At 38.7% G+C, this 24507-nt stretch overlaps 1 protein-coding gene and 1 pseudogene across 1 annotated transcript; one reads left to right on the top strand and one right to left on the bottom strand.

Moving 5' to 3' along the window:
* Positions 1 to 561: 561 nt before the first annotated feature.
* On the bottom strand, positions 562 to 20491 carry LOC119892255 (annotated as a pseudogene).
* Positions 20492 to 20573: 82 nt separating this feature from the next.
* On the top strand, positions 20574 to 24466 carry LOC119892257 (protein SET). The gene is made up of 8 exons (XM_038704438.1): positions 20574 to 20823; positions 21963 to 22020; positions 22331 to 22473; positions 22584 to 22687; positions 22778 to 22891; positions 23106 to 23276; positions 23526 to 23657; positions 23741 to 24466. The coding sequence occupies exons 1-8, from the start codon at positions 20751 to 20753 to the stop codon at positions 23762 to 23764; spliced, it is 819 nt and encodes a 272-aa protein (XP_038560366.1). The 5' UTR covers positions 20574 to 20750; the 3' UTR covers positions 23765 to 24466.
* Positions 24467 to 24507: the final 41 nt, after the last annotated feature.

The following is a 24507-nucleotide window of genomic DNA, read 5'->3' as shown; positions in this document are numbered from 1 at the left end:
CTCTTCAAGCATCCTGTATTTGCCTCTATCACTTTTGTTTCATCTACTTGTACAACATTTCACCTGACCAAATCTTATAAATAAACTCTTATAGCAGAGTTGTATTACTGCTGGAACAGTCAGAACCAACTTGACTCTCCACAGAGAATATAAAGGGCTACAATCGCTTTCTTTGCTCGGTTAAAAACAAAAAAAGATGCTGCCTGGTTATCTGATTGACGACTGGCTGTTGACTTAATGATGGTGAGAACAGTCCGCGAAATCAGCCATGGGATCGTATGTAGCGTCCTGTTTGGAAATGATTGAGCTGTAGATATATCCAAGGTATTCGTCTATTGGTAGTACCATCAAGACCAAGGTGGGAAACTTTCTGTAAAGGGTAATCAAGTGAGACTTACTGCACCAGAGATAAAGTGATCATATAGGGGCTTGAAGTGTTAATAGCAATAGCAAATACCTAAATGTTAAATAATGTTAATGTTAATGTTATATTAAATATATTAAATAAATATTGGTATCACTCATGTCTGTACGGTAAATATGAAGCTACGGGCAGCGGTCAATTACCTTAGCTTAGCACAAAGACTGGAAACAGGGAAACAGCTAGCGGGGCTGAGTGGCTGGTAGGTGGATTTTGTTACCTTTGGACAGAGCCAGGCTAGCTTTTTTCCAGCTTTTTCTCATGTCACCCTCAGCAAGAAAGCTAACAAGTCTATTTCCCAAAATGCTGAATTATTCTTTTAGTCTATCTTTTTTTTGGATTAATCAATTTTGTCTATAAACTGTTAAAAGTTATGACAAACAAAGGCCATTACAAGTTAAAAAAGTGCTTATTGGCATAGTACTCATGTAAATGCTATGAAGCAAACATTTGTGGTTGTAATAAGCAAATGTTTAGTATCTGTACTACAAAGGACGTCACAGACCAATTTTATGCCAATTGACGGATGAATTGATAAAAAATAAAATGAATCAACTAATACAGTACTAAACCAAAGACTAAAGTTTTAAAAAATCCTGTCAATGTTAACTCACAGCTTAAATGTTTTTGTCCAAAAAAACTAAAATAATAAAATAAAGTAGCTGGTAACTTGACTTATTTTACTAGCCAATAAGGGAGTTGATTATACGTAAATGATAATGGTAGTGTACCTGCCAAGGTAACCTCTTAAGTGGACAAACTTCCCAGCAACAAAAACAGATGCATTTGTCTGGTAGTGATTTCCCACCCTGGTCTTTTCAGCTCATCTTTTATCCATGCAAGGCGCAGAAATCAAAGTCTGCGAAGGCTTCCTGCTGCTCCGCAGAGAGGCTGAAGGGCTTGGAGGGAGGCGAGAGGATTGGCTGGAGTCGAGTGAACTCGCTGTCAAAGTTGCTGACATCCATTGACTCTTTGATTGCCGGCAGGAACGGCGGTTTGACTTTCTTGGCCAGCAGGGCTTCCCAGTCGATGGTCTGAAAGACAAGGTTCCACAAAGTGAACAATGAAGTTATCATTTCATATTGAATCAATATTAAATGCTGTGGAATAATCCGAAGTGCTTATCACAGCTTGGATGTGTCTTGGCAGGTTCAGCCAGTGCATATTAATCCATACAAATCAATATCTCATTAGGCTGAATCAGACGTGGTGGACATGGATTTTAACAAACACACAAAATGTCTGCAGAGCGTCAAAGAGGTTTAGAAGTTTAGTAGCAAACCCTAAGCTTTATTTAGAGTATGTACTGTTAAAGAAAGTGATTTACCTCAAAGAATTTCTCTCCTTTGACCTCATGTGCATCCCTCTCTCCACCTCCAAGCCTTTTCAGAGGATTCTTCTTCAACAGCTAGATGAAGGATCAAGAGAGTTTTTCAACATTTATCGGTTTTCATCAGTTTACAATAATGTCAATTATCAATCAATATACTATAAAGATATTGCAGAAACTCCATTAACAGCCAGATCCCTAATTGACTGTAAATGTTTCTCTATTGTAATAATGAGAATCATATCTTAGTGCATAAAAAGCTACAGTGTGAAAAATGTAGTAATACCAGATATCACAGTCCCATTTTGTCTGATTGTTACAGCCTTTTTTTAACAGGGTCTGTCTCAACATCTGACCTTTTCAGCCATAAACATTTATATTCAAATATACCAAATTATGCCATAATGAATTAATGGAAAATGGGTATAAAACTAGGCATAAAGATCTTAAAGTGTAAGTTCGGTATTTAAATGCTATGGCAACAGTGGCTCATGTAGATGCAGCAATTGGTAGCTCCTTCAAACTTTACTACACTAAAAATCTTATTAATCTTATTTTTTCAGCTTTATTGCTGAAATATCATATCATTGAATGATGTCTGTTGGATTTTGATTTAACAGGCTAAGCCATAACCAGATCCAGCACTGCCGGGCAGACTGTGTGCAGAGCTGACAAAGCACAAGACTCCAGCAAGAGTGTTTACATCGATGATGCTTGGTACTCAAACACAGTCAAAGTGGACACTGTTTCCCAAATGTCAGACTTTTTATGTGAAGATGAAAACCACATCATCATCACTATCTTGTTGCTACTTTTTACATTATGCCAGGATACCAAATTCTAATATAAACTTAATAATTAGTTATATACATGTGGCTGGAGGGGACTACAGTATTTCATTTAATTGTACAACCATGTCTTGTAAATAATAAATAAATTAACTTGATACCTTGATTTTGCAACCTGGTCTAGTATTGAGCGAGCGCAGAAAAGAGGCTGCGCTGTAACAACACTGCAGAAATGATCCCTACAGAGACACACCTTTTTTAAAGAGTAAGATCCTTTTTATTTAACCACAAACAGTCGCTATATCACTCACGCCAAAACCACCAGACTCCCTTGACAAAAACAATAATTTAATCTCTCTGGTCTACCACTGCCTCGATCGGTTAGTTTGTTTGTGTAATTGTGACAAAATACCAATGTAACACAAACAAACTAACCGACTGAGGCAGCGGTAGACCAGTAACTGCTGCGTTCTGCAAGGTAAAATTACTGTGTTTGTCAATGGAGTGTGGTGACTTTAATAAGTGAGATATAGCAACAGTTTCTGGTTAAACACAAAGGATCTTACCCTTTCAAAGAGCCTGGCAGTGGCAAAAACAAGCACTTTAGTAGACGTATTCGTCCTTGTACTTTGCAGCCCAGTTTCACTGTTTGGCGCTTGCTCAACACTGGATTTTAAAAAATGTTGCCCCTATTACTCACATAGACACAAAAATGTGGAAACAAGGGTTCCAGGTTGACAAATACCAAACTAGGCCTTTTTTAATAAAAAAAAATATGGCCTCAGAGTTAAGTGGGACTGGAAGAGCAACACATAAGAGGCATTTACCTTCTGGATGATGGAGACAGCACCCAGAGGAAGAGACTCCGGATACTGCACATCATCATTGACAATGCTGTCGAACACCTCCTCCTCATCCTCACCAGGGAATGGAGACTAGTTGCAGGGAAGACAGGTGCTAAGTTATCAATAAAACTCTGGACTTACTAATAGCTAAATCTACAATTACACTCTGCGGTCAAATGTGAACACCATGTCATTCAAAGCTTTGAATATAGACACGGAGTTACAAATGCTGGTGGAACTGAGGAGAGGGGGAACACAGAGAATTGAATACGTGTTAACAACCTCTCCCACAAGCATCTCGTAGATGAGAACACCCATCCCCCACCAGTCCACCGCTCGGGTGTAGTTGTCGTCTGTCAGGACCTCAGGAGCCAGGAACTCAGGAGTGCCACAGAAAGTCGAGGTCCGATCTCCATGACCCATCCCTGCCAAAACAGTGACAGCTCTGTTACAGGTGTTGTGACAAAAGACTTAAGAAGAGTTCTGTGTAAGGTCTAAATCAAGATTGATCAAATAGGAGTAAATAAAGCCACTATGTTTAGGATTTGACCATTTTTGACTCTGGAAAACAGCAATGCATGCTGCCACTCGTTCAGACTCAGGTGCCCAAAGATCAACGGGCTGAAATCAACACAAGATCGATTGCGTCCATACATAGATTGCACCTATTTTCACTGGGATTTTCTAGAGACTTTCTGTAAATCTGGTGTAAATAAGCCACAAATAAGTAGTAGCAGGTGTGTTTGGTGGGTAAAGTAGAAGAGTTAGGTGATGTGTAGATCCTGTGCTAAATCAATTCACCTTCTTTACAAAGTCCAAAGTCTGTGATTTTTACAAATCCATCTGCATCCATTAACAGGTTGTCCAGCTTCAGATCTCTGTAAAACAAACAGAACATGTAATTATGCCTGACGCTTCAGTACCTGTACAATGACATGACATCACTTTGGCTGGGGTGACTTACCGATATATGATTTTATTGAGATGCAGGAACTCTAAACCCAGCAGGACACATGCTGAATTGAACCTGCACACAACAACAATAGATTTTAGATTATGGATTATAATACTGATTATGACCACACCTGCTGTGCCACATTAAATAGTAATGAAGAAAAGTTTTTCCAACCCCAGAAGATTTCTGTGATGTACCCTAAATAAATTACCAATTAAAAAAAAAAAAAAACTTAAGTAACTATATTTACTGGCTTTTTTTTTATCATCGAGAGACCACAGATGTTTTTTATAAGAGTGTGAAGTGTGTGATGACCAGTATAAATATATAAATGCTTGTACATTAAACACAACATATTGTTTGCTAACAGTGGAGTGTCTTTAAGCAACAAGAGGACATAGTGACCTGGTTTGGGCCTCAGTGAAGACATTGTTGTGGATGTGAATCATGAGGTCGCCGCCTGGTAAATACTCCATGACAAAGCAGACATGGTCGCTGGTCTGGAAGCAGCCGTGGAGGTTCACCAGGAAGGGATGTCTAGATGCGTTGATCATCTCAAAGATCCTCTTCTCACTCATTAGGCTGCAGAATAACACCTTTGATTTAGTGACTCTGAAACAAATACATTTCCTTGACCTGTATAACAAATGTAAACCTGGATAATTCACAAACGTCACTCTGTACAGTTTGTATTGGAACTAATCGCTACCGAAGACAGAATGCTTTATCATTTGGGTGGATCCTGGTATACCTGGGGTTTTCTTTGGTTATTTGGATAAAGTGAATTATTAAAGCTTTCCCAGCCCTTTCACACACACCTGTCCACTTCATCACGAGTCACAATGTCTTTTTTCTTCAAGGCTTTGATGGCGTACAGTTTTCCTGTCTTCTTAAACTCTGCCAGCAGGACCTAGAGAGAAACATTCACCAGCAACCAATTGAGGACAAACAGAAGTTGTTTTGATTAAGTGTGATGAGCTTAAAAACTGTTACCTTCCCAAAGTGTCCTCTACCCAAAACTGAAATATATTTGTAATCTTCCATCTGCATCCTTGTGAAAGAGAAAAAAAGACAAAGATTAGAAGAATATTTAAACTTTATAGTATATAAGATAGTGTCTGTGTATACATGTGTATGTGTGAATGTGTGTGTGTACTTTAAAGCAGATACAGGCTGATCTTCACTTCCTTCTGTGTTGTTTATGGATGACTGCAAATAGAGACAAAGTTTAGAACATTTTACTATTTAGTTACAACTATGATACACAGTCACAAATCACATCCCAACATCAATAGGTCTCTCTTCTTTTGTACCTGATCAAATGTTTATATTACATTATTATTACATATTTATTTTAGTTTCTTAAAATGAAATTATGTATTACCCACAGGACCTATTGTGAAGTATAAATGGAGTTCCAGCAATACAGCAATACATTTATGTAATCTGGTAGATGATAAACTTGCACATATCCACACATGTTTTTTTAAATCAAACATGACATTCTTCAAGCATTTGGTTTTAAAAATTAGAGCTACATCTTATAGAAAGAAAAATGAAACCTACAGGAAACATGTTTTTAGCCATTTTAGCGGAGCCTCACAGAGCCGCTAGTGTGGCTTTAGACTGTTAGTCTTAGTATTATATTGCTTCAAATAATTTAGGCTTTTGCTACTGTTTCACTCATTTGAAGTCACTTTGGATAAAAGTAAAGAGAAAATACCCTAAACAGCAGGTTCATCTATAGTCATTTACCAGTTTTTCTTGCAGTGCAACAGATGAGGTTTCGTGTGCTGTACTGATGATGGCGGGAGTGTTGGTGGGAGAGCGCTGATCTTCAGTGATGCTGAGTCTGATCACTGGAGCTTTGCTGCAGATGAACAAAGAAAAAACAACAACAAAAAAAGGCAACTGTTCAGCTTCAACACTCACTAAAGTATGTGCTGGCCCATGGAAGTGTTGGTCTGAAGCTCTGACATGTGGGATGTTCAACTTGCTAAACAGTAATGCTTTGTAAAAATCAAAACCAAAAAATAAACAAACATGCTATTTCAGAGGATGCTACAATGCAAGTTGGAAATTAGTACAGTTGTGGCGGAGGTTTATACTAAGTACAGAACTTAAAATTTAAAATTTAAGTAATAATTCTAGGTACTTGTACTTTACTTGAGTAACTTTTTACTCCACTAAATTTATCTGACAGTTTTAGTTACAAGTTACTTTTCAGAATACAATTTTTCATACCCTTCCTGTCCAGTGAAAACCATCTACAAATGTATTGATTTTGATATTGATCTAATACTATGTCAGGTCAACTTATGATACTTATTATTACTAACTATTACTAAATATTTCTGACCTTGGCAGTGGAGTGGTGGTTTGAGGCTCCTTCTCAGTTGGACGTAGGGTGCCGTTGGCCACAAGGTCGGGGGTGGTAGAGAGGGACGAGCTGAATGTGGTGAAGGAGCTGTAGCGAGGGAGGATGTTCATCATCAGATGACCCCATGTGGAAAAATTCATGTTCATCTGGGCTGCTCTGAGAAAGTTTTTCCCTGAGGAAGAATAAAATATTGTATATATACAAATCAATCAACAACAAGCAAAGAAAGGTTGTTCATCTGTACCTCTCTCTTTAGTGAAGATACATCGCTGACGTCTCAGTTTCGGCTGCCGCTCAACAATAGTGTCAATGAATCGAAGCTGCAAAATCAAGAACAGAAGAATTTATTATTATGGACCTAGACTTGGGTTTATGCCTTGATAAAGAGTTTCTCAAATTTTTTATAAAAAATGTGTAATATGCAAGAAATAAAGATTTCAAAAAATTTAAAAACATTTTTAAAACTCCACTCCAAAACATCCTTTGAAACTCCTTTTGAAACTACTTTATACACTACTGAGCAGATCAAAAACTATATATCAAAAACTATATATTTTATTAGATAATTTTGCGTTTTGTATGTAATATCTGCAAAGTAACTAGTTAACTATAGCTGTCAAGTAAATGTCAAGGGCTGGGCGATATGACCAAAAATGTTATCACGATAAAAACATTTCATACCATTTGATATCGATAACGATAAATGTCAAATTATTATTTCTTTCAAGTTTGAAGGCAGATTTTTGCTCCTGAGTGAAAGATGAAGACATCGGAAGATTAATTGTGGTTTTAAACTTTTCTTCATGGTCAGAACAAACACTTGATGCCCAATAGTGGATCGCTTCACAAATCTGAGGTAGAACATTCAAAATGATTCTGATAAAATCATTTTTCAACAAATATGATTAGTAAATCTTTATTCAGTCCCATTTCCTCAACAAAATAAATGTCTTAACAGAAATACTGAGTGCTAATTCGTTCATAATTCAAATTAATTGAATCAAACATTTATTGCTGACATATTGAACATTTGTTATATTGTTATTGAGGAAAATTATATTGCAATTGCAATTATCATTATTGTTTTATTGCCCAGCCATATATCAAAGCAAACAAATTACCTTTCATTATTTTCAATGTGGTTTGAAGACTTTTAATACCCCAGAAATGATCAAATAAATTTCACATACATTTGCGAATTTGTAGGCCGTTCTTTGTGTACCTTGGTATAGAGAAGCCCCTGTGGTTCCAGACTTAACTCCTCGTTGTGTTCTGCTTGTCCATCATCTCCTCCAGTCGAAGGAACTTGACAGCACACATCGCCCTCCGGTCACGCCAGAAGACGCTGACCTCCAGCTCTCGAGACTATCAGCAATTTGACAGGAGACACAACAAGCACACAATCAGTGAACAAAAACATTAAGTGACGAATTTGAATTTATCTATAACAGAATATGAGGGGTTGACTAGGGTTATTTAATTAATTCATGAAGTGGACGATGAATTTGGGCCTTAAGTGTTTGATATATTTTGATTTTCTTTGATGAATTCAGCTGAAGTTCAATATATATTTTGTCTTTTCTTCCAATGATATTTCCAATTGGAAATAGATTTTAGGATTGTAGTGTTCTGTGTTTAAAATCAATAAAGAAAACAAACAATATATTTTGCTCTAATACTTCTTGGATTTTGAAGTTTTAATCAGCCTTTATTTTTTTATATTCTTTAGTTTATTGCCAATACATTTTCACATACAAAGAATTTGCTTTGGTATATATATATATATATATTATAAAACTGTGAATGTTTAAATGTTCACATAAAGTATAATGAATATGTGCAATGTACAGACATAATAATCTGATTCAGATGTGGAGACTGGATAATTTTAATTGAGTGGTAGCACTTTCTTCTGTTTCAATTCTTGAACCAAACAAACAAAACACCTCTCAGCACTACAAATGCTTTTACTATCTTCCTTATCTTATTATCTTCCTGTTCATTTTCTGTGTAATAAATGAGATTCTGTGATGAATTAATATATGTCGGTATTAGGGAGACACCTGCTGGTGAGAGCCAGAACTACAACAATAATAAACCAGTGCAGTTCGGCAGCTGCAGAGTGCAAGTTGTGCAGAATGGCCTTGTCAGAGTGTTGATTAGTGTGAGAGCTGCAGCTCTCACACTTTTGTTCTCTTCGCTCATTATTATTATTATTTTTATTATTTATTCCGCCGTTCTTTGGCATCTAACTAGTCCTGTACTGTTTGTCCTACAAACTTGGTTCCTTCATGAGATGGGTGCTATTACCTGTGTTGCTGATATCTGTAATGGTTGATTTCATATTAATATTTTTATGCATTTTAAAATGAATGGGTTCCTATGGGAGCAGGGACTCCACTCTTCCAACTTTAAGAGCTTAGTGCTCCGGCATATGTGCAGCTAGAGACTCAATTTCAGCTGTAAGTTGCAGAAAAGATGTTGATCTTTCAAAGTTGTATTTGGTGTTTGCTAAAAAAGTGGTTTAGCTTAGGAGCTATGCCCTTCCAAAATGAAGGGTTTTACAGCTTTTAGCATACTTTACCAGTGTGTCATGTGATCAGTTAGAGTGGAGACAGGAGGATTTTGCAGACCAGAAATGTTTTTGTAAACTGCTGCTAGTCACGTATATTTACCTCTATAAGCACAAAAAAGGCACCAAAATGTAGCCACATGCCTTTTCTCCCTCAAAATGTCAAAATCCTGCTCAGTGGACGTTTAGTTTTCAGAAGAGTTTATAGAAGGCATGTTTTGCTCTGTGATGGCTACTCCGCTGGTGAAGAATAAAATAAATGAACAGCCAAAGAATTGTGCTGTAAAAGACTTAATAGCTTGATAACTCAATAGCTGTGATGGCGCAATGGGTAAGACGCCTGCCTTTGGTGTGAGAGGCCTGGGTTCAATCCTCCACTGTGACCCATCCACCATTGTGTCCCTGAGAAAGACACTTAACCCCTTGTGTGAACTCTGACATGTATAGCAATTTTAAGTTGCTTTGGATAAAAGCATGTATGTTCATTCTTTATTCTTCAGCGCAGTAGTCATCACAGAAATGTTTATAAGCAAAACATGCCTTCTATTGGTGCTTAGGAGGCATTTTTTTGTCAGAATAAGACATGATTGACAAAGAAACTTGAAAGCCTTCCCTTCACAGTGTATCTGAGTAGTCCGGTGGTGGAGGTCTTGCTCTTGTTCCAGATCCAGAGATTGATGGACAAAACCCTGCTCACAGCATGTTAACGAAAAGGGGGCCAAACTCACTTTGAGTTTGGCCCCCTTTTCGGGATAACGGTTTCTTAAGGAAATGCCCATTCTAGTTTTAATGTAGTAGCTGATAAAGGTGGAACTACTTTTAACTACCTTATACATTACTGAGCAGTTAATCAATAAAAGTATATTTTATAAGATAATTTTGCATTTTGTATGTAAAATCTGCTAAGTAACTACTTAACTATAGCTGTCAAGTGAAAGTAGTGGAGTAAAAAGCACATTATTTCCCTCTGAAATGTAGTGAAGTAGCATAAACAGAAGTGAAGTACCTCAAAATAGTTCAGTACTTTAATTTATTAACCACTTTTTTCTTTCAAACTTCTGAAACCCTTTCTGTCCATATCTATATGGCTTTTTTAAGGAAGGTTTTTAGCAGAAATCTCACAGTTAGAGCAAGGCTTCCTTTTTAAATGTACCTCCTGATATGTTGAGTATATTTCCTGTGTACTGTGCCCTGTATGGTGTCCTTGTACAGTCTGTAAGGTCCTGTAGTTGCTATATTATGTGTGTCAGCACATATGGCGTTACTACAGCCTGTAAGCTGCCGATGCTGTTTCTATCTGCACCAGTGTCACAGAGTGTCCTGTAGATTCATCATACAAGGAGAACATATTGTCTTTGATCTGCAGTGTTTCAATGGCGTCCTGTTTCTGGAGGGAAGTAAATACACAGGAAAGACTGCTGGAATGTGGGTGGCGTGGATCAGAATGAAAAATGAGTCACGAATACTGGAAGCTATGTTTCTATAAAGGGGGTTTAAATGACGGGAAATCTGCAGTGGAGCTATTGTTTTTGAGTTTTCTAACACTTTCTATATGTAATGTCATACTGACTACTCCACTCACTCACATGTGATTGACTTGTGATTACTATCATGACCAGCTACATTATACCGGCTATACTGGATCCCCAGGTAACCCAAAGAGAACCAGACTAAGATGCATTTGGTTTATGAAACAAGCCACTGGAGAAGCTTTTATCCGGGTTTTGAGAGACCTGAATATGCAATGTGGAGTGTTACCATAGAAACCAGGATACTGTAGCATATAAACACCGGATCCGGGTTTCTGAATATCAATAAAATTAAAGATTTAATAAGTCACAAAGTAATCTAAACTCAAAAGGTCCAATGAAACAGAAATTAAAATCTATTGAGTGTACTTTTACATTTATTCATTTAGCTGATGCTTTTATCCAAAGCTCAGGGACACAATGGTGGAGGTCTCACAGTGGGATCTGAACCCAGGTCTCCCACACCAAAGACAAGCATCTTATCTATGCGCCATCACCACCCCTTTTAAGCTTACATTATCTTGCCAGTTGCCAAGAATGAACTTCCATTCTCAAACGATATTGTAATAAAGAATATAATGATGATCTGCACACTGTACATTGTAATGTTGCTTTCATTTTTCATTATGGCAACAAACAAAGCTGAGTTCATTCTCAACTTCTGAGTTCACTCATTTGATACAGATGTGATCAGTGGTAGAGGAAGTCCTCAGATATTTTTACTTGAGTAAAAGTACTGATACCACAGTGTAAAACTACTCTGTTACTAGTAAAAGTCAAAATCTTATTTAATTACAAAAGTATTAGCATCAATATTTGCTTACTTATTTAACTGCTTTATATACTGCTGGGTAATGTTTAATTATACATCATAATTAATTAGATGATGTATTAAAAATCTAAATCTACTTAGTAACTAAAGCTGTCAAATAAATGTAATAAAAAGTACAACATTTCCCTCAAAAAATGTAGTGGGGTTGAAAATATACAGTAGCAAAGAGTGGAAATATGATCAAAAGTATGATAATAAGGGTATTGTTGTGGAAATTGTCTGCAAGCACTCAACACATAATGCAACCAACACACAAAACACTGCTGGGGTGAAAATGGCAGTTTCATTGCTAACAGAATGAATAAATGATAAACCCCAGTGGCAGTGGTTCCTATCATTTTATTAAGTTTATAAGTGGAGACACTAGTGTGCTACTAGACTAGTGTAAACATACTCAGACTGACTGCATGTCGGTGACTGGACTCACCCGCTCCAGCTGAATGCAGAATGTCTGATCCCAGCTCAGCCTGCTGACGGCTGCCCAGCGTGTCTGGCCGACCACTCTGGTGTCCAGCCTGAGCACCACGCTGATCTCCACTGAGGGACAGAATGTAACACTGAAACCATGTGTTTTATCAAGTCCAGACTCAATGTAGCTTCTACCAGGAGGTTTTAGTCTATCTGCTGACAAGCTTTGTAGAGATGCTGATTTCATTTTTCAGCAGGACTTGGCACCTGCCCACAGGTCCAAAACCACTAGTAACTGGTTTGCGGACCATGGTGTTACTGTGACTACTACTGTACTTGACTGGTTAGCCAACTCGCCTGACCTGAACCCCACAGAGAATCTATTGGGTATTGTCAAGAGGAAAGAGAGAGATACTAGACCAACAATACAGACGAGCTAAAGGCCACTATCAAAGAAATCTGGGCTTCCATAATAACACCTCAGCAGTGCCACAGGCTGATTGCCTCTATGCCACGCCACCATGATGCAGAAATTCATCTCCGACCAAGGACTGAGTGCATAAATGAACCTTTTTCAGAACTTTTCAACTATCCAGGAGATCGATATTTCGGTAGTGTGTATTCTTTATTCTAATTTTCTATTATTTTGAGATATGGATTTTTAATTTCCCTGAGCTTTGAGTCGCAATCATCAAGATTAAAACAAAAAAAGGTCTGAAATATTTCACTTTATATTTAATGAATCTGACATATGCGAAAGTTTCACTCTTTTTGAATTTAATTACAGAAATAAATGAACTTATACGATATTCCAATCTTATGAGATGCACCTTTATCGGTCCCTTTAGCTGCTAAATGTTCCACTTTCTTCACCAGCTAGTCTCTAACTGTGTCTGTCTGCCGTCAGCTGAAAACAGCTGCTAATGCTGCTTGAAGTTACGCTGATGAGAGTGCCGAGATGGAACCTTACAGTAAATGTGCGTAATACTAAAATGGAGCAGCTAAAAGAGGCTACAACACACATACAAGGCAAGCAGGTAGGATGAAGGGAACTAGAGTGGATCACCCTAGCTGGAATCAAACCTGAAACCTTAATCCTTTTAATGGCATGCTATTTGCATTGAGCCATACAGGAAAAATCTACAGTGATCCTCCTACTTCCAAAGCTGCAAACTTCTAATGAGTTTATACTTGTTTATCGTTTGTCTTTTCTGTTCAGCTTTAACAAAATAGCAAGTAAATGTCATGCCATTTAGCAAATTACTTTCTGAAATGACATAGCCATCCTTGCCAGAGGATATAATGTAATAAAATGCAATATGAACACTGATAGTAATATTAGATTAACCTTTAAATAATTATTCATGTTTCAATTTTAGGAAAAATGCTTTTAATATCTGTAAGCAACAACTGTAAATCTGTGTAACCAAAACAACAAAATATCTCCATGCAACTGAGTTATCTCCATTCATCGATGAGATGCGATTGAAAGCTCTGAAAGCAGTTAGTATAGGGCCCTTGGGTATATTATACAAATACATACAGTCAATTGAACAAGCATATGTTTATACGTACAACTGTTTGCATTTTAGTGTTTTATTATTTCATCAATTTCATTTTTTCGTGGCACTTCATTTTATAGGTGAACATAATTCCCTAATAATTTCCAACAAAGTTTTCTGGAAAGAACTATGTAATTTGGCACTAACTAAAAGGGATAAAGGAGATTGGTTTTTTTAAAGAAAAGCTCAATTTAAACCCAAGTGAATATTTATTCATTATTAATGTATTATTATAAAACATCTCCATAGTTGTTGTATTGCTTGCCTGTAGACAAATATCAAATTTTTGCATGTTTAGTTGACCAGCTGTGCACTCATTAAAAGACTCTCCGGGTTAGCAAGCAAGTAATTGGAGTCAATTGGAAAAGTACCAATTATTTTATTTTCACTATAATTAATACCAACATTTCTCTAGAACTTATCCTAGGACATGATTCAGTAATTACAGGTACTGTTACTGTATTATTAGGGCCTAAGCATGAAACCTGGGAGGACACTATTGAAACCGAAGGAATTAGTTTTCTTCTTCTTCTTTCTTCCTTTCTTTCTGCAAATGAAGCGCAAAACACAAAAAAGCCTCTTGGAACAATGCCTTAAACCCAACAGGAAGTTGGCCATTTTGGTTTTAATGGTCATTTTTGTGATTTACAGGTTACGTACTTTAATGAACTCCTAGAGAATTAATCCGATCTACTTCAAATTTTTCCCTGTGCAGTCTAAAGGCATTGATCATGAGAAGTGGTGCTATCTATGAGTATTCATCAAGAGGTGTGTCCGTGGTGTGGCGCGTCACGGCGTGAGGGCCCTTTCAAAGCTGCTTACAGCTTCAATTAATCATCATTATCATTATTTTTTCTTATTAGGTTCTGTTGCTGTTACTTGAGTGATCAATAACATTTCATCTTACTGTAACTTCAATAGGAAAAACAGCTGAAAGCTAAACTGTTGGCAAAGCAGTACAATCTGAAAACGCAAAATGTCCACTTACTAGAGGATCCGTCTGTCCCATGAGCAGCTGGTGAACTTTCCTCAGTGGGACAGTTTACCTGCTCTGGGTTTGTCAAAGGTTCCAGTAAATCCCCACATCCAAGAAGCCTGACTTCAAGTTTACCTGACAAAATAATAAAGAGAATTTAATTTTGACTTTAAAAAATGACTCTCAATTTAATAAGAGCCTCCGCTAAATTAAATAAGCATTGCTGTCATATAAAAGTAACAACACACAAGTTGGATGTGAGTTTGAGCACTGTTCTTACTAAATACTTCAACACTACAGCGTGTAACTATGAGTGTTTCTAGTGCCTGGTAATGAATTTCAGTTAAGACAGCTGATCAGAATGAAAGCAGCATTTTAAAATAAAACCTTTCATTTGTCAGCATGAATAAATCAATTGAACTGAAGCCTTTAATCGGCACTGTCTGGAGCTGCACACTGAGCTTTCACATCTTCATTTTCTTAATTTCTCTGTAGTGCCAACAGCTGTGCAGCAGAAAACCAGCCCTAGTGTTTTCACTGCTGAGACTTGCTCTCATTATTCTCTGCCAACAGAGCAACTCCAGGATTTGTCTCCTCATTACATCATCAAAAGGCCTTTTTTTGCCTGGTGAAGGGGGAGACTGGCTTACAACTGAACCATCCTAAACCAACAGATTACATCCGATTATCGACTGCCATAGGTCAGCGTATGGTGAACCATGTTCAAACACTGGGCGCACACGATACTGCTGAGAACAGCTGCATGATCAGCGAAAAAATACAAAAACAAAAATCAACCTTGCAATTGTTTTCTTAAAAAGACATGTGGTTTAAAATGTTAATTTCAAGGTATTGTGCAGAATCCATAACCTGCGTATCTGGCTGAATCGGAGAAAATGCTTGACTTTATTTGAACCACTTAAACCTGAAGTGTAAGTGTGACCCTCTTTATCATACAGACACACTTACTCATACAAACTTTTTAAGTGGCTGAAAATGAATCATGCATCTATTTCTATACACGCACAAAAAAGAAAAACATTTTCAATTTGATCTTTATTCTCAGTATCGTTCAGAAACAGCACACTTTCAATGATACGTACCAGTCAAGGAGGCAGGTCTGATAGAGAAGATGGACAGGGAGCTGGACAGAGAACATCCAGGTCTGGAGTTTTGGGAAGACGGGGGTCCCTCTGAAGGGTCGACCCCCCCTGCAGGCTGCTGTGGAGGCTCCTGATTCTTTTCCTTTAGGCATTTCTCCAGGGACAGTCGCAGAAGATCCAGCTTCTGGGAGGACTCCTGCACCCGGGACTGAGCCTGACGGGAAGATGACATGTGTTGCTCTGTTTGGTCTTTTTAAATATAGTGCTGTTTGGTATTTTAGGTTACGGTTAGTGTCGCTTCACTTTGAACATAAACATGCTTTCCAGACTTTAGACTTAAACGAGGATTGAAGATTTTTCCTTTTTATTTTGTGATTTTATTAAATAACAGCTTTTAGCTAATCAGTGTCCAGTGAAGGTGCCGCTCTGACCAAAACTAAACGGTATCAAATACCCAGCATTAAACTTTATTTTGGTTGCATATTTTATGTTTTCATTTAACCCGTAAGGACCATAACTGTGCTGTTGGATGTCTTAGCCCATTCAATACAAATCAAGAACATAAACATTTGACATAAAAATCAAATGGCAAACTCTTTTTTTTAATGCTCTAAACTTAAACTAGATTGAGAACTAGAACTTGATAACATAACTCAAGCAAGTTTCAAGAGTGCTGTAAAAATGGTCAGCAGTAATACGGTGTGAAGTATACATGATTTGCAAGTTGGCTAAAACTTGCAAAGTCGCAGGTATGATCCTTAAAGGTTTCTTTATAAATGTATTCTTCATGTATCCCGTACTTTGTCTGTCGTTGTGTATGGTGGATCCCCTTATCTTATGGAGCTGCTGACCGTCAGTCTGGTTTTCTTGGAGAGTTTTGATGATCTGATGTTATTAGGAAACAAGCTTTTTGACAAGAAAACGAGCCAGATTTAAAATACTGAATATTAGTTCCAATTTACAAATATCTCTATCAGCCTTCAAAACTGAGGGGGCTCGGGGAAACCGAAACGTTCTCAACATGTTACAAGTGGACATCTTTCTCTGTAGCCAGAGGTTACTCTACAATTCAGTTATCATGTAAAACGAAGTGTATAGTAACATGAAATGTTCTGTTATGTTCACTACTACTGCCAGCCTTTATCTATTTCCCCATATTTAGATTGTACATCAGAGTTCTGGCTCCCCTGAACTCAAGCTACTTGTAAATAAACTGACTGAGAGTCCTACCTCAGCCAGAGCCTTCTGGTCCAGTGATGAGATTCCATCCAGCTGCTTTACCACATCTTTGGCCAGCACCAACGCATCTGTCTCTCTTTGCATGTAGTGCTGCAACTCTGCCAAACGAACGTCCAAAGGACTGACAGCGACCGGACAGATCCCTGAGAGTATTTCAGAATGAACAAATTCATTTCAGACAAGTGATACATCCTCATAGATCCTGAAACTCTTTTCATTCCTGCAATCAGTATTTATAAAGCAGAAGTGAGCCTCTTTGTCTAAAATGTCACTGTGCTCCAGGCAAAGGTCTTTTTTTAAAAATATATTTCTGGCATTTAGCTGACACTTATCAAAAATGTATGAAAGCTCTAAAAGTATAAAAATGACTGGAAGAAAAACCTTTCACCTGTTGTTAAGTTAACATAATGAGACAAGCACTTAGCAGTTAGATTAAATGTGATACTTTAGTCTTATGAAAACTAGACTTATGTATAGTTTTAGAAAGTTAGAAAGTCAATTTCATCATCCTTTTCCTAAACAGCTTGAATGATTTATGATGAATTAAACAGCCTGCAATAGTAGAGAAGATCTGGCAGATCACAACATTATAAGGAATCTATGAAAGGAAAGGGGTTCAGGGGTCAGGAGAATGAAATATGAGCTGAGGAAACAAGATACAGAGTTACTTGTCTCGCATTTCATACCCTTTTACTTTCAAGCCAGGAATAATTTTGTAAGTGTTAGTTTCAGAGTTTTCAAATGGCACACATCTCCAGTTTAGAATTAAAGGTCACATTTACTCTCATTCTCTGTTAATGCTGTCAGAGTGGTTTCAATTTCCGCATTATACAAATAACACTCACAAAGATGACAGTTGGCAGGAAGCACGGTTTAACCCATATGTGTTTTTGAAACTAGCGCTGATACTCCTGAACTGAAGTTGCTGATATTGTCTACTCTACTACCTGACATTTTTCAAACCAAAAACCCATACATCTTCACAGGACATGCTTTCGAAGCATTATCTAGATTGTTTTGGGGACACACAAAACTTACCTGAAACTAAAATACATTTGTGCAGCTTGTTAACAGCATGCCCACCTAAACCTCTTCAATGAAAGGGGGCTCAGACATAAATTACTGCCTTTAACTGAACATTAGAGCATAACATTTTCAAACCACATATCTGGATTAACATCAACAGCAAAACAACTAAATAAAGATTGGCAATGTTTACAAAAGCGCCTGAGATCCATCAAAGAGAGAAGTTTAAGAGCTATGATAAGACAAAGTATTCATACCTGTAACCCCCTTCTTTTAACTCTACCAAGCCTCCATCCCATTTGTTATGGTTCAATGGTCGTTTTCATTCATTTGTATTGTGCCAATGTAGTTATCTATGATGTAGTGAGCTATTTGTTATCTATTTGTTTCTAATAGATTTCTGGTTTATTGAGCCAGCTTACTCCTCTACATTCAGAAAATCTGACTGTATCAAAGAAGCCATAAATTGTGTCACAGATGCGCTGATGTTGTTGCAGTTGGTGACAGACAGAATTTGAATCCTTTAATAGATAATTTCGTCCCTCTTTTGAACTAGTTTACATACTAAAAGAAGCTTGGAGGCTGGTAAACATCCCTAATTTTGCATGAAGAAGGCATGTCTGTAAATTAAAAACAAATTCTGACAATTTGTGTATATAAAAAAATGCTCTCCTTGACCTCCAGTGCAACATTTTGTGACCCTGTAAGGGAGTCATGGTCCAGGACTCTGACCTCCATGTGTAGAGCTGTCATGGTTGCTGCCACCATCACCGCCAATACCGCCGCCACCGCTACTGCCCGCCTGGGTGACTTTGATAATCTGCAGTCGGATCAGCTCGATCTTGGAGCGGCTATCCTGCAGCATCTGCTGAGCTGTGGACAACATCTGATCCTGGATAACGACATCACATCAAGACAAAACAAACCCCACTTCATCACCATGCTTTTTCCCTGACAAGTCAGCTGGCACAGGAGCACATTCACAAACAGCACACTGACCGAATACAGCCATAGTTTATCATAACAAGTGGCAGAACATGAAGAAATCACCAGCAACACTGATGGACACACAACTCATTTCCATACTGGACAAAAACAAGTGCAGTTGAATAGATGGAATAAGTGAGAACATGTTCAAATCAGGTGTATGACTTTGCACTTCACTAACCTCAGGGTGATGCTTTCGCTCCTTGCAGAGTAAAGACTAATTTGTCATCCTCTGTGGAGGTGGAGGGGGGACTTCTCAGGTTGCGTCTCTCTCCACCTTCACTATCCTTGAAACAGAAGTCCCCTGATGTTATGGTGCGTTCACAGACACACTTTGACTGAGGGCTCTTCTGATGTGGCTCCTACATCTTGAGATCTGGATCACACAGCCTGTCCTCCTGTTTGTTTTTGCGTCCTTGCAGACTCCTCTGCAACATAGCATCCCACTGCATCCTCATCCTCTGCTCTGTAACCAAATCCCTCTCTCTCTCTCTCTCTCTGTCTCTTTTAGGGGGAGTTTCTCTCTGCAGGAGGATGGCAGAGTTCCTCTCTCCTGTGCCAGCACTGCTGCTGCAAGTCTGACAGTGCTGATTGCCTGCTCTGGGCTTGGTATTGGCCACTGCATGACCACATGTTCTTGTGCTGTCACCAACCAAAAGACAAACACTGAGCTGCTTCTCTCTTTGGAACAAGGCAGAGACAAGCCTGCAGCTTTGAGGATATTTGTTTAACCTGCTTAGACAAGAAGGTGGTGTGAGAGACATTAAAACACATGTTTATAGTAGTCAACACACATCAAGGAGGTGAGAAACAAAGGAGCAGCTGCTGTTGTACTGAACATGATCCTAGACATACAGCTAAGTTTGCTGACAGAATTGTGAATCCCCACTGTGAATGTTTCCAAGCCCTGCATACACACTTCTTGTCTTAATACATGACAGCTCTGTGGTTGCTGTTATCCTCTTTTCGGCCGGCTGTTGCCCTGTAAAATGATAGTGGAGAATGGTGGGCTCAAGTTGACAGGCGACTGAATTAAAGCCCTTAATATATGAGTTACATGTAGACATGAAGGGGCACGCTTGAACAACATCCCTCACCGTCGTAATTGCACGTCCACTAAGTTAGCTTAAAGGTTTCCCCGGCTAAAGCTATTATTTAGACATGGATTTGTTTATAAAGACAATACGCAAACTACTGTGAATATTCTAAACATAAATATCATGTTTGCTCGGCCTCCTCTTATCTTAAACAAACAATTGGCTCGGGACAAAACTGCGACTAACGGGCTAATTTGCACTGACCACCAGAATGAGGCTCCAGCCTCCTCCTCTACTGATATTCAGCATCTTTTTAAAGTGCGCAAGTGCGAGTCGGTCCAACTGAAGCTTTGGCCTTGCCTGAATAAACGTAAATTTTGGCCTCACTTGATTTTTGAAATCGCTTATTTGATAAATATAATTCATAGTTTGAGGTTTAGCTAATTTTGGGTGTAATTTTAAGAGAAGAGACAGTAGTAAATGAGCAAATTGGTGCTGAGTAGTGAGACCTATTTTGAGAGGCGGAGCTCGTCGCTTCTCGACTCGGTGAGGCGCGTTCGTAATGAAAGGAGCGCGTGAGCAGCGCTTGCTGTGACTTCCTCGCTCATCGGCAGCTACATTGTGTGGAAAGCAGCACGTTGTTGGCTTCTGCACGCTGAACTTTACGCCGAATTAACGTTCTCCTGTTCAAGGAGAAACCAGATTCAGAGCTACCAGCTATTCTATCAGACGCCTGTAAGTTATCCCAGCTTGCGAAAAGATGTCGGCCTCGGCGGCAAAAGTGAGTAAAAAGGAGCTGAACTCGAACCATGACGGAGCGGACGAAACCTCCGGTAAGGGGAATGGCGGCCTCCTGTTCACCGCCATTTTCACTTTCTTCTCTAACATAATGTGCATTGCCACGGGGTGCAATATTGTTAATAATTGTGCATATTGTTTGATTTTGCTTAATGCCCCGGGACCTTCTTCGTGGTTGACGACCGCGGGTGATGCGTGTATTCACATTTTGAGGACAGCAGCTAGCTCGTCAGCTAACGCGGGTATTAGCATGCCACTGCTCCTGCCTGCTGTTGTTCAGCTCAGACCGGGGCTGAGAGGCCATGTTAGCTACTGGATTTAGCATCATCAGCGTGGCCAGTTATGTCGTTGGCTACTGTCTGAGTAGTATGCGATACTGGAGGAGCATTGTTCTGTGGCGCTGTTGAAGAATTACCTCAAAATGGCCAATATAAATTTTAACTGTTGTTGTGTTTGTTAATAACCGTAAAAGTTGGCATTTTCATTTGGGCATTAGCAGTTAGCCAGCTAGTGTTGTTGTTGTAATGTTACCTAACTCAAGCTGACGACGTTATGTTTTGTTACTCAGAAATGCATTTAAATTCACCGGTCCCGCAATCAGCTAATCTAACTAATTATTATATTTCGCCATATGAGCAGCGTTTTGATAGTTAGGGGAGTTTATTCTGGCATCTGTCCGAGCTCAGTCCCCTCACGTTATCGCAGCTCTGTGTGTGCAGTGAGATGCCCCACATTTAAACCACGCGGCCTTCTCGGCAGCAGCCGGCAGGAAACGGTGAGTGTCTGAGCCGCTAGAGCTGCAGCCATTGGCCGCTCACATTACAATAACCTCCGGGAGAGCCCGGCTTTTAATCTACCGATAACCAGACAACTACAGTTATCGACCGCGTACTACAGAAGGATTAGTTATTGTAAACGCCTAAACAATTGGAATAGCAAAATATCGCTCCGTAGACCCCAGTAGTGCTCGGAAATATAGTAAACTTAGTTGCAGCTATAAAAGTAACTCGCGGTGATGGCAAATGTAATTATTTTTATACACTAACACTTATATATTTACTTACTTTTTTATTTAACCACAATCTGTCCATGTTTTTTTGTTTTTAGTCCTGGATTAATTTATGTGCAATACTTTCTACAAATTTTTAACAGTTATTTCTTTTTTCCCCCACAGAGAAAGAGCAGCAGGAAGCTATTGAACACATTGATGAAGTTCAAAATGAAATTGACAGGTAATTAAAAAAAAAAAAAAGTAAAATTGGGGATGTCACACCTTGTCCTTAAAGCTAAAGAGATAAGTGCATCACTTTAAAGGAAGAGGGACTGAATAGTGATATGTTATCTGTGGTTGGCATGAAAACCTGCAGAATCTTAGTCCTTCATGGTGCTCTGTTTGATATCCCTGTGTCTAAATAGGATTGACCACATACAGAACAATTTAAATTAACAACAAACATGACAGGGATTTTGTTTTTGTACACTCAATCTGCATAAGCAGTCGAAACTGAAGTTAAATTTGGCTTGTGATTTTTTCCCCTTCAGGTTGAACGAACAAGCCAGTGAGGAGATCCTCAAAGTAGAACAGAAATACAACAAACTCCGTCAGCCATTCTTTCAGAAGAGGTCAGAACTGATCGCCAAAATCCCCAATTTCTGGGTCACCACGTTTGTCAACCATCCACAAGGTGAGCAATTCACATGGGATTTTATTGCCTCTGTCTGGAAATAATTAAATCTCAATAATAAGTCTGAGTTATTTGGACAGTGACTAAGTATAAGTCTGTTTCCCCCACAGTATCTGCCCTACTCGGAGAGGAAGATGAAGAAGCACTTCATTACCTGAGCCGAGTGGAAGTGACAGAGTTTGAAGACATCAAGTCAGGCTACAGAATAGATTTTGTAAGCATTGTAATGTTGTGTGCACTCACACCCAAGATTAAGGTGCAGGTTGGTTGTTGTGTTCTTATCTGGGTGCATTGTATCTTCTAGTATTTCGATGAAAATCCGTACTTCGAAAACAAAGTACTTTCCAAAGAGTTCCATTTGAACGAGAGCGGAGACCCATCTTCGAAGTCGACAGAAATCAAATGGAAATCAGGAAAGGTATGTGTATATTGATATGATAGAAAAAAATATTCTGAATTACAATTTGACATCTTATGTTTATATAATGAAGCCCTGAGATCTGAGCTGCTGTACTAGCTTTGACTTTTTAAGTAGAGAAAATCAGCAAATTTTAAACCAGTTCGACCTGACCTCACTCCAGAATTGCACACTAGAAGTTTTCAGCTAGACATTTTAATTTTGTTGTTTGTAGGACCTGACCAAGCGTTCCAGCCAGACACAGAACAAAGCAGGAAGGAAGAGGCAACATGAAGAGCCAGAGAGCTTCTTCACTTGGTTCACTGATCACGCTGACGCCGGTGCCGATGAGCTCGGGGAGGTCATCAAGGACGACATCTGGCCAAACCCTCTGCAGTACTACCTGGTATGTGTACATCCAGGTTAATGTGTCCTTGCTTGTGGCATATACATTTCCCTTGCTGACACTTTCCATAATAAGTATACATCTTGTTGCTGTCCGCTTATTTATATACTTCATTTTTATCTGGCTGTGGATGTTCCAAGCATTGTTTCTTGCTGATGATAAAATATATTCTATTCACCAAGACAGCAAACTCTCTGACATCTGGTATAACTGAACGACAAAAGTGCTGAAAGTGATTCTAATCCCTAGGTTCCTGACATGGATGACGAAGAGGGTGAAGGCGAGGATGATGAAGAGGACGAGGAGGGTCTGGAGGACATAGATGAGGAGGGAGATGAAGATGGAGAGGATGATGAAGAGGATGATGGAGAAGATGGAGAGGTAAAGTGATAAACTCAAATTGGAGCTGGTAACAGTTATTTGTTTTCAACGCTAACTGACGATCTGATATCTCATTCTTTCAGGATGACGAGGGAGAAGACGACTAAGAATTAACATAATCTACCCAGACCCTCAACCTTCTATTCCCTGTTTGGTTTTTCCACTCACATTTGGGAGCAAAGGTTTTAATTTTATTTTTTTTTTACTTTTTATTTTTTATTTTAAATCGGTGTGTGCTTCATTTTCCATTCTGAGGCCTCTTCACTTGTTGGTGCCATGTTATGTTCTCCTTTGACTCATCTTAGGCCAATGGCACTTTGCCCTGAATTTTGAGTACCATCGTCAAAGTCATCTCAAAAATAACTTTAAAAAGTATAAAAATAGAATCAGCACGGCATCCTGAATAGAATCTGAAGGCAATTCACACAGAATTCCTCCTGTTAAAGGTTGTGTGGTAAATTGACTAAAGCCATGGTGTAGTGACCCAGCGCTAGTTTACCTCTCAATATTTTGTCCCCATATTTTTTTTTTTTTTTTTTCCTTTTCCAGTTGGGGTGTTGATCCCTTGAAGAAAACTGTCATGTTCCCCCTATGTGGTTAACGAGTACCAGCTCATTCCTTTGACTTGTAATGTTTAGCGGGAGGGGGGTGGGGTAAGCTGGGGAGGGGCAGTTGGTTATTGGGGAGAGTGGTTATTTTGACACCATTTCTATGGGACTTTTTTTTTTTTTTTCATTGTATTGTTTTACAGATATCCATTGAGATTTGAAATGACATTTTTAATAAAGAACAAAATGGAGAAAAAACAAGCTTGTAAATGTTGGCCCCCACTGCTTCATGAGTAAAACAA

Source organism: Micropterus salmoides, unplaced genomic scaffold, assembly GCF_014851395.1.
Source record: "Micropterus salmoides isolate LMB-PRFRI ecotype aquatic unplaced genomic scaffold, ASM1485139v1 Ms_hic_scaffold_7, whole genome shotgun sequence".
In the NCBI taxonomy this organism is placed as follows: Eukaryota; Metazoa; Chordata; class Actinopteri; order Centrarchiformes; family Centrarchidae; genus Micropterus; species Micropterus salmoides.
This window is presented reverse-complemented; position numbering and strand designations above follow the sequence as displayed.